Genomic DNA, 11,958 nt, shown 5'->3' with positions numbered 1-11,958 from the left:
TTTCTTCAAATTTATCCTCTAAGACTTGTGGCAAGACCCATCTTTGACATACAGGAACATCAACCAGGTATTCATCAGTTAACGCCAATGTTGTAGCCAAATTTGCCAAAGCATCAGCTATCCGATTTTCTTTTCTTGGAATGTGCTCTAGTATGAAGCTATCAAACCGTTCCAACAAATGAGAAGCGTAACGATGGTACGGTACTAGATCATCTTTCTTAATCTCATATTCTTTAATAAGTTGGTTGATCACCAACTTAGAGTCTCCATATATTTCGAGGTCCGTGATGTTCATCTCATTCGCCATTTGAAGGCTGATAATCAAGGCTTGATACTCAGCTACATTATTTGAGCATTTTTCAGCAAGTGCAAAAGAGTATGGAATGACATGTCTCTTTGAAGAAACAAAAACTACACCTGCTCCAGCCCTATCTGATCGTGCTGCCCCATCAAAAAACATCATCCATGGAGGGAGGATGTCCACAAGGAAGACTTCTTCATCAGGAAAATCTTCAGAAATTTCCCAATCGGCTGGAATAGGATGGTCAGCTAAGAAATCAGCTAAGATTTGTCCTTTTACTGCTTTTCGTGGCACATAAATAATTTCAAATTCGTTAAACAAAATTGACCACCTCGCCAATCGTCCGGAAAGGACCAGCTTAGACATGACATATTTGAGAGGATCTACCCTTGCAACAAGATGTATCGTATGAGCCAAGAAATAATGCCTCAATTTCTTAGAAGCGAAGACAAGTGCGAGGCATGTTTTTTCAATTGGAGGATAATTTCGCTCCATTGGGGTGAGTCTACAACTTAAATAATACAATGCCTTCTCTTTATGTTCTTCAGTATTCTGAGCAAGTAAGGCACCCAGCGTTCTTCTTGCGCAGCAATGTAAAGTATGAGTGGCTTTCTAGGTACCGATGCTCCCAATACCGGAGAATTGAGAAGGTACTTTTTGATGCTATCAAAAGTATTTTGGCATGATTGGTCCCAATTAAATGGAACATCTCTTTTTAGGAGTCGGTTAAAAGGCTGACAACGACCCGCTAAATTTGAGATAAATTTCTTCGTTCTTTTGTCTTAACCACCAAGTCATCAACATAACATTCAACAATCTTGTGGAGTATGTCGTCGAAGATCCTTTGCATAGCGCGCTGGTATGTTGCTCCCGCATTTTTTAGTCCAAAGGGCATAACTTTGTAACAATATATGCCTTTAGGAGTGCAAAAGGCAGTTAACTTCTCATCCCTCGGAGTCATTCTTATCTGATTGTACCCAGAGTAACAATCCATAAAAGAGAGAGCTTCATGTCCAGTGGTTGCATCTACAGTGAGCTCAGGGATGGGAAGAGGAAAATTATCTTTTGGGCATGCCTCATTCAAATCACGAAAGTCCACACAGATTCGAATCTGTCTATTTTTCTTCTTCACTGGAACAATGCTCGAAATCCATGTTGGATATTTGACCTCACGGACAAACCCTACTTCAATCAATTTGTTGAGTTCTTCCTCTATCCTTGGAACTAGCTCTGGACGGAAGAAACATTGAGACTGCTTAATCGGACGTGTCCCACATTTGACAACGAGATTGTGCACTGCAATTTTAGGATCAAGACCGGGCATCTCTTTGTATGTCCAAGCAAAGATATCCTTGTACTCAGACAATAATTGAAAGTAATTCTTTTCTTCTGAGGGGTTTAGGAATGCACTAACAAAAACTGGTTTGGGTTGATCGTCAGTTCCTAAGTTGATTTCTTTGAGTTGATCAACAGTAGCCTACCCCCCGTCTTCTAGTGTTGGTGGAGCTTTCTCGATATCATCTGGTTGTTCACAGTCAGGTTCCTCTTCAACAGTGATGTGGTATGAAGTAACACAAGACGATTCGCCAATGCCTTCTATTCTATCCACTTCTGCTGATTGATTAGTAAATACAATGGTTCGCCTTTGAGCTTTCAATGTAACATCATTGGTGACCTCTATCTCTGTCTTACGTTTCATTCGCGAAGGCACTAGGCTCTGAACCTCACTATTATTCACCACGTCGATGTTAGCTTCTTCTGACTTCACAATCTTGCGGTTTTTTAGTGGTGCATCATGGATAGTACCAATTCGAGAAAATACTGACTTTCGAGATTGAGGTTGTGCAGATTTTCTTCCTTGGTCATGAAAGCTCATTCTGTTAAAAACAGAGTTACGAGGCAAATTGCTGATATGAGAACTTGAAACATTTGATTCTCGGCTTGACAACCTGTTGAATACAGATGTTCGATCGTATGGAGCTCTTATACGGTCAAAGACTGATTTTTTATGCCCAGTCTGCTGATCTTGTTCATCCTCAACTTCTTCAAACCCAATGTATGAGGTGCTTGACTTCTTATCCCTCTTTGTGATTTGAATTTGAAGTGGCTCAGAAGCTACGAAACCGAGACCAGACTTAGGTGAAATGATTTTATGCCCTTGATCTTTCAACTTCTTCTGTATCTCATTGAGGCCGTGCACCTTCTCGCCAGTGACCTCAGCATTCAGTTTTCCAAGGCTTGCAGGATTTGTAAAATCATACCCCGACTTAGCCAAGAGTTGGTATGCTTTAGGATCGAATCCTTCGTCGGTCCTTTGTTTTGGAAGTGATAAATGATCAACCATAGATTGAGAAGGCCGTACGAACCTTTTTAACGGAGACTTGGAAGGCGAAGACTTCTGAATCTTAGGGAGAGGAAGAGTTAACTCTCATTTAAGCTTTTGCATATCTTCTTTTTCCTTGGTTTGTGACATCTTTAATTTAAATTCCTTAGTTTCAATTATCTCGATAACAGGTGCCTGCCCTTCTTGTCGCTGAGATTTTGGAACATACTTTAAAATAGGTTTCGTCCGATGTGCTTTTATCGAGACCCCTCGCGTTTTAGCTACCTTTACAATGTCTGTCACTGAAACGTCTAGTGGATCACTTAATGCTTCTTTTGCTTTTGTAGATTGAATCTCTTGTGTAGACGGAAGGCTTGGGATGGGCACTTCCGAAGGTGTATCATGATCGATATAGAACTTGGCATCGGCAAAATGAGATTCTGCCTCTGTAAATGATTCGCCACAACCGTTTGTACGCCATTTTTGTAGAATTTGAAGCACTGATGAAGAGTCGATGGAATGACGCCATTACTATGTATCCAAGGCCTTCCCAACAACAAATTGTAGGACGTCTTTGCATCAATCACATGGAATAAGGTTTCTGCTTGGAGCTCGCCAATAGTTAGCTTTGCCCGAATCATGCCGATAGCTCTCTGTCCTCCTTGGTTAAAACCTTGAATAATAAGACGGCTACGCGATAACTCGTCAATTGTGATGCCAAGATTTTTGATCGTAAATTTTGGCATTAGATTCACCGCCGAGCCACCATCAACAAGAATACGAGTAACTCTTCGTTCTTTTATGTAACCAGAGACGAAGAGAGGACAATTGTGCGGCTTCGAACCCAACTGAAGATCCTTGTCCGTGAAAACAATTGGTGCACAACATGACTCAAACATACCTTTGACCACTTCATCATCATCAAATTTTTCAATGATGGCTGTATTATGGTTCTCTACAGTCTGGACTTCATCTTGATCCTCGTTCTTCTCATCATTAAGGCTTGTTTTCTTAGTTGAAACCATGTAAGTTGTTACAACTTCGTTATTTAGGTATCCTTTTGGAAAGAACTCTTGCAAAGTAATAGGCTTCTGACTCTTTTTGCTTATAGAGGTGTGTTTAGTTGACTGTGTCTTCTTGACCCATTTTCTGTTATGGCCAGACTATTTATGGTGATATTGGGGTTTCTTCTTCCTTTGCCCTCTGTCAGAATAATTAGTCTGAAAAATATCAGTTTGTTGCTTCCGTGGTTTCTTTCTTGTCACCAGAGTCCATCCTTCTTCATCATCCTGAAGAAAAACCCTTCTAAATGTTGAAATGTCACGTACACTCCCTTAGCCAATATAGATTGGGATTGGTTCCAATGAACCAAACTGGATAGTTGTGCAAGATACCTCCGAAGTTAAAGGTTGAGAACGAGCACTCCCCACGACAGAGGTTGTCAAAGTAGCAGTAGTATGATTTGAAGTTACAACTTTGTCTGTATCCAATAAGATTTTTCCTTGTTTTGCCAGATTCATCACCACCTCCTTAAAGATAAAACACTTCTCAATTGGATAACTGATAATGCGATGATATTTGCAGTATTTTGGATCATTGATACATCCCATCTCTGGAGGACATTTGCATTAAGGGAGTTCTATAACTTTACTTTCAAGTAAACATTCCAAGATGCCAGGAACATCGGAATCGGGGAAGGGGTATTCTTTCTTCTCTAACTCCTTTAGCGTAGGACGCTGTCTCTCCCTCTCTTGAAACTGGCGAGGCTTTTTATCATCCTTCTTGTCATCTTTAACAGATATGTTGATTGGGGTGGTTGAGATAGCAATTGAATCTTGAGCCGCATTTTTTGATGACTTGTCGCCCTTCTTCCAATCCTTCTTATCTTTGCGTGGTTCTATAGTCACGAGACTTTTGCCATCATGGGATTTCATACTGATCTCCATGTCATGGGCACGCGTAGCCAATTCCTCAAATGTGCGAGGTTTTATGCCTTGCAGAATGTAAAACAGGCCCCAATGCATTCCTTGCATACACATCTCTACAGCAGATACTTCTGACAAACGGTCCTTGCAGTCAAGACTGAGGGCTCTCCACCGATTAATGTAGTCGATTACAGGCTCATCATTCCATTGCTTCGTGTTAGTCAACTCTATCATACTCACAGTACGACGAGTGCTATAGAACCTGTTCAAGAATTCTCGTTCCACATAGTCCCAACTATCAATTGATTCTGACTTTAGGTCAGTGTACCACTCGAACGCGTTTCCTTTAAGGGACCAGACAAACTGTTTGACTAGTAAGTCCCCCTCTGTTCCGGCATTGTTACAAGTCTCGACAAAATGGGCAATGTGTTGCTTGGGGTTACCTTTTCCGTCAAATTGCTAAATCTTCGGAGGTTGGTATCCTACATGCATTCTCATACTGTCGATTCTCCTTGTATAGGGCTTTGAGTACATGAGAGTGCTCTGTGAGACACCACCATATTGAGCTCGGATTGTATTCGTTATTATATCTTGCAATTGTTCGACAGATAATGAAGAGACTGAAGAAGAGGTATGATTGGTTTGACCAGTCGCCTGTTCTATCCCCGGCATCTAGTTTTGACTAGTCGCTTGTTCTGTCACCGGTGTCTGTTTGGGATTCTCCCTGTGAGTACCTTGTGCTGTAGAATTAGGATTCTCCGTTAGTATTGCTGTGGAAGATGTAGGTTTCCCAGACGATGGTGGTATGAAAGTTGCACGATTCCCGGATGGCATTGGTGTTTCACCGAAGGTCTGTACTTCCAATTTATTCATTAGTGTAGCGATTTGCAAGTCCTTTTCTTCAATAGTCTTTGTGAGGTTCTCAATGGAATGAGCCATAGTTGCTAATTGTTCCTCCACCGTAGCAGCTCTAGTCATCATAGCAGCAACCACATCTAAGTATGATAGGCCTTGAGAATCCATGTTCCTTGAAGTGATTAATTGCTCCGAAGTCTGACGTGGTGACTCTGGGGGTGAACCGACACTAGAGTGAGCATCATAGATAGAACAAAGTGAATCTGGTGGTGGAGCCTCCTCTAGAACAATGTCAAGGTTTTTGACATGTTGAGTTTTCACGTTCGCCTGTGTTGCAGGATTAGTTTTCACCACATCTTGCTGAAGTTTAAATGACGCCATCGCCTGGGACTTGCTACGTGTCACAGGGCCCGTCAAGGTACTTCCATCGCTTAATTTGGTCTTCGTGCCACTTTTCATGGTGGCTTTAGCGTCGACCTTTGCAATAGCGATGTTCTTTTGGGCTTTCTTGTCTGTCTGAATCTTAGGGGGAGCCATAGAATCTGATAGAGAAGAAACTTGATGGTAGAAGAAAGAGATGAGAGGCAAAGGTTGTCCCACCGAGCGTGCCACAAATTTGTACACACAAATTTTGTAAGTCTGCAATAGAAACAAAATATAGAGCAAAATAGAATTTTATTAATTTATGAATGTGGAGTATAGTCCTTTGTAATATCTTTTACAAAAAAAGAATGGTCCTCTGATTCGATCTCCTTGTTTTTGGTTGGTTGGATCCAAGGGCTGCACGAGCTTATTCTTGAATCACTGTGGAATTTGATGAAGAACGGCATGTTGTTGGATGTGCTTGATGTTCTTCGCTTTTGGGTTTCGATTCTGAATTTGTGTCTAAATTCTGAGTCTCTAGATTTCTGAGTCTCTGAACTTCTGAATTCTGAATTTGTGTCTGAATTTGTAGACTTTTGAATTCTAAATCCTCTCCCCCTTTTTTTCTTCCTCCAAGCCTCTATTTATAGGCTTCTTGGATTAATAGGATGATGACACATGTCATCTCCTGATAAGGATAAAACTATAACTGGGCCGGGCCGGTTATATTGTGATAATTATCCTTAAAGATAATTATTCAAAATATATTTTATTAGGAATAATTATCGTTTCATTTAATTATCTGGGCTGGGCTAATTAAATAATTTAAGTGGACCAAGCCCGGTAAATTAAATAATTTATTTAAACATTAGACCTATATTTAATGGGTCCATTCGTTAAAACCAAAGCACACTAAATTTTAGTGTCTACAGTATGTAATTAAAGTACTAAAAGAAATCAATTTTACAAAAATTATTCGGCATTACATGTAGATGGCAAAATTCTCTATTCGGGTGGGGTTCGCCCCGTCCAGTCTTGTTAGGGGCGGTTTTGGAGTACCAATTATATAAATGAGATGGGAATGGAGATTACTTTGAAAACTTGGCGGGTTTTAAGATGATTATGACACTGGAAAAATTAAACCAAAATGAGGATGAAAATTAGATCCCATCCCAACCGTCCTAAATGCCATCCCTATTTGTATGGCATACAATAATCCCAAACTCTCCGCACAAATTATTACCTTAATGCTATCAATTAAATTGCAAAGCTAATGCCATCAAAGGAGGAGCTAATAGATCAACACAAACTATATATGTTCTTCAAAAATTATAATATAGAACTTGTAACCGTCAATACAAACTATCTATTATTAATAATAATTAAATGGAAAATTAGACTTTGGTGACCAAAATTAAACAAAATTGGTGTGAAGTGACCTTAAAGTCAAGAAAAGATGAATAGTCACCAAATCTAAAACTTAATTGCTAACAAGTGACTATTTGATGGTTATTATGTAAATGTCCTTCTTATAATATATTATTTTATAAGTGGACAAATTTACCTTATACGTTAAACCCAATAAACACGTGCTTATTATTTTAGCATCAATTGATTATAAATGAGAAATTTTTGAATTGATATGATCCTTTGGTTATATGTCACCAAATCATACAACAAGAAGGTCACAAATCCAACTTGAGGGAAAGCACTAAGGGTTTGTTTGGCTGGCGTGAAGTAGGTAGAAAAGAAAAGAAACGGAATATTTTTTTAATTTTTTGGAGTTTGGTTGCCCGGAAAGAGAAAATTTTCGGCAAAGTGGATTCCCGTATCGGATAAATTTTCCTAAAATATTTTCCCGCATAAAACACAAGAAAGTATACTTTCTCACTCGAAACTGTCATTTAATTTCCAAATTTCCTATTATGCCCCAATTGAATTGTTTCTCCAATTTTTTTCAAAGAGGTTATTAAGTTATACCATCTATTTACTAGGATACATATTTGGATTCATCATATCTAATACCGTCGTTGCCTAAATTTTTTTAAAATAAATTAAGAATTGAGTAGTTGAATTATATTACTTTTAATTTTTACCAATATATGAGAAGACATGAATTAGAGTCATATGGATGGAAATCAAAATAATATTTATTTTTTATTATCTATACAGTTTTGAAACTTAATAGAGTTTTATACTCGAATAATATGTTATTTTTGTATAAAAAAATTTGCATGGTTCATAGTCATAACATATGGTAGTGGACCGATAAATTATGCATGAAACAAAAAATTATTATGCATTAACTATAAAATGTTACTTTTGCATGACCAATTTTATCCTAGAGTATTGTCATTTAGTGTTTCCTCGAGGGGCTTGCAAAAAATATTATATTTAATATTTCAATAAAAACACGAGTATGTTATGATAAATGAACTACATTCTACATATGAATATAAATAATTATTATTTAAAACACAAAATAATAAGAATTTGATAACTAAAATTCAGTCCTCCTTAGTTTGTTCTAATTTAAATATGAATATAAATAATAATAATAATTATTAATAATCCATCATTTTACTATTTATTTGTTAAAAATTAATATAAATAATTAAGTATAAAGATGATTCATCTAACACAAAATTAATTTATTTTTAAATATTTGAAATTATGAGGGTAGTTTTGGTAAGTAAATCATTTTCTTTTCTTTTTTATGCTATCCAAACTAGCAAAATAATATTTTTCCACAACTTTCATAAAAAAATTTCTAACTAACCAAATGCATGCTGGAAACTTGATTTTCCTTTTTTTCACTTCACTTTCTTTCACTTTCACTTTCCATCATACATTTCTGTCTAACCAAACGGACCTTAAAACAAGGGCTCGCAGCCCTAAAAGAGCCTTGGAATGACAAGAATGAGTGACCACAACTCTAGTATGATAAAAGAGCCTTTCTGTAGCTTTTACCCCATCCTTTAGCATGCACTAAGGTCCCTAAGCAATACCAACCCACCATTGCAGAAGACTCGCTAATGGCTATAGAAAAAAGAATGCAAAAGGATGATATATTAGGGCAATATAGTCGGAGGACCTCGCCCCTTAAATATTATATAAAGAGTATTTTGGGATTGAACTTCCAAATTATCCTTAAAAATTATTCTTGATTTGCTACTATAAATATTTATGTTTTGCGGCCATGGTGATAAAGAAACCTTGTTTTTTTTTTTTTAAATTGATAAATTGCAAACTAAAAAGGGAAAAAGAAAACAATGAATGAGAGAGAGAGGAGTATGTTGAATCGAACGATTTATTCTTTGAATTGGATGGCAATTTTGTCATGTAAAATTTATTTTTAGAATGTTTATCATATCTTTAAGTTTGTTGTGACCAAATTATCCTTAAATGGTCACTTACTAGCAATTAAATTTCAACATTAGTGACTGTTTATCTTTTCTTGACTTTATGGTCATTCTACAGCAATTTTGTTTAGGTTAGGTCACTAAAATCTAATTTTTCCATAATTTAAATTGCAAAAGCTAATATATGCTATCAAAGGAGGAGCTAATAGATCAACACAAACTATATCTGTTCTTCAAAAATTATAATATAGAACTTGTAACCGTCAACACAAACTATCTATTATTAATAATAATCAGCAATCGTCAATTTTAGTGTCCTAATAATTAATAAGTCAAAAAGACTTTAAAATATTGGGTGAAAAATATTATGAATGGAATTAGTATAATCTTGGGATTCCAAGTACATATCGATCAGAATAGTATATCAAAAAGGGTCAAGCATGTATATCATGGCTCAGTCATTCATCCCCCAGAGTAAAAGAAATTGGGGCATTAAAATTAATCCAGCCTCAACAAACACTTTTTGGGGTAAGAAGGCAGCATATTAATATTGTGAAAAATTTTCAAGGGCCTTACAAGAGAGAGCTCCACAAAAACACAGTGCGGTTGGCTCGCTCCCGTTGCCCAACCCTGTTGTCCGATTTCAAGCCGTCACACTTTTAACTTCTAATCTAACATTCTTGCTTAAAAATAAAAAATTGAAGCACACCAACTAAACAAGCATAGCAACACATCGGGAAATTTTTTTCATGATGATCATTTCCTTAAAACAATGATGACTCTGTGATGAGAACCATATCATACGAGCAGTGAAAAACCAATATTTTGGTCCTCCGATTTGGAGGACAAATCATTATTCTTTTCATAATCGTATAATGTTTAAAAACAAAAATTACCACATCAAATATAAAATACCAATTGAGAAAATTTTGATTGGATGTTTCAAAAAATGTCACCTGGTGTCCCTTGTTAAGAGATACACAGCAATACAAGAAGAGTTGTTCCATACATTAGAGTGCATCCTAAGGACATCTCTTGCTTGGTTTTTCAAATATTTTTCGGAGTCGGCTTAGAGCACCATGCAAAGCTTTGACACAGCTCCAACCCTCAACATCTCTAGAAGAAGTTGATGAGTCGCACAGAATCTAGAGTTCAGCATAAGTTTGTGAATCGCCCGATCATCTGTTGCCGGAGAGACTCTCAGGACCCTTTTCGACACCATGGCAACACCGCCCGCGTGACTTAGAAGTTGCTCTCTCCCATCAGCACAAGAACACAAGTGAGCCAAAAGGCAGAATATGAGTTCAGTCACCTTCTTCTCAGGCTTATCCAATTCAAGTTCAATGAGCTCAAAAATCGCCCCTGCCTCGACGATTTTCATCCTGTTTCTCCCCCAAGGGCAAGCTTCTATTAAGATGTGCAAGATAGCTTTCTGAACTTGTTGATCATGAGAAGTTCTCTCTCTCAAAATCTTTACTATCTGCTTGAAGAAATCGAGCCTTAATCGCTCAAGCACATTCGAACTCACAACCTCCAAGATCATTTTCATAGTTAACAGGGAATGGGTTTTCACCTCCACATGATTCTCAACATGATCACATCCCAAAGCCCATATCATTGACTCAATAAAATCAAAGTTTTCTTTAACCAACTGCTTGTTTTCAGAATTCGGAGTCCATATAAGATGTAGAACCCTAAAAGCTTCCTCGACACCCTCAAATTTTCCTTCCTTGAAACATTTCACTATCAACAAAACCATCTCTCTTGTCACGCCCGCTTCCACCATGCATTTCCCGTTCTTTTCGTTCATGTTGGCGAGTTCTTCCATTTTCTTTAACGAATTTACGCAGAGGTGAGGCACTTTAAGGTCTCGAACGAGTTTACGAACATGAGACCTGTTGAGAGGGGATTTCAGGGTAGCAATCCGATCTACTCCATTGTTGGCATTGATAATGCACCATGCTTGGATGAGCCGGCGGAGTGTGATGTTTGGCGTCATATCAGAGTCTCTAGGCAAAGGCCGCTTCGTGACCGGGCACGTGCTGTCCTCCGCCATCAGCAGCCAGTGCTTGATCCTTTCCCGGTCATACGTGATGCCAGTCACCACCGTGACAGGATCTTTCATGATCTGAAGAGATATGGGACATATGAAATACTGAGGAATCCATCTTTTTCCCAACTCATCAAATCCATCTTTTTCAACTTTTCAAAATCCACACACATGTATCTCAACCCACATTATGTCGTGTATGAAAATGCTTCAAATGCAATCATTAACTACTCATCATGCTTCCATAATACAATAGACAATTCTATGGTCACAACCAGATTAATTGACAATTATAGCATGCTTCGAGTGTTGAGAAACGTGCAAGTTTTAAAACTTTTTGAGGGATTTTGATTCATAGATCTTGATTCATTACATAGAGACAAGTTTTATGCAAAAATAAATTATGATGTATCAATCAATTAATGGATTGAATACTTACACCAAAGATCTGAGTAAACCTTTAAATCTTTCCTCTAAAGTGAATTTTCTCACTTATTGTAGATTCCTTTTCCTAGACACTTTTCCATGGATCTTCATCTTCTTGGTAATGGTCTTGCCTTTAGGAATCACTCATAAGCCTCCATGAATGACCTTGGAAAACTAGGCTTGTGGAAGCCTCCATTAGATGAGAACACTAACCCTAATTTTCTAGAGAGAGAAAATTTATTCCTTTTTCCTTCTTCCAAAAATCACCCCTAAAATATTCATAGACTATGTATATTTATAGGCAATATAAAGGTAAAGAAAAGGAAACAACAAATCCTTCTCAATCTCTAATT

The 11,958-nt window shown here is 37.5% G+C and overlaps 1 protein-coding gene across 1 annotated transcript; it reads right to left on the bottom strand.

The window, feature by feature from the left end:
• Window positions 1-10,198: 10,198 nt before the first annotated feature.
• On the bottom strand, window positions 10,199-11,254 carry LOC132268699 (E3 ubiquitin-protein ligase PUB24-like). Its single transcript, XM_059769501.1, has one exon. The coding sequence runs from the start codon at window positions 11,252-11,254 to the stop codon at window positions 10,199-10,201; it is 1,056 nt and encodes a 351-aa protein (XP_059625484.1).
• Window positions 11,255-11,958: the final 704 nt, after the last annotated feature.

Source organism: Cornus florida, unplaced genomic scaffold (genome assembly GCF_030987335.1).
Source record: "Cornus florida cultivar Cherokee Brave unplaced genomic scaffold, ASM3098733v1 CherokeeBrave_3.0.0_Hap2_Chr08, whole genome shotgun sequence".
Lineage (NCBI taxonomy): Eukaryota > Viridiplantae > Streptophyta > Magnoliopsida > Cornales > Cornaceae > Cornus > Cornus florida.
This window is presented reverse-complemented; position numbering and strand designations above follow the sequence as displayed.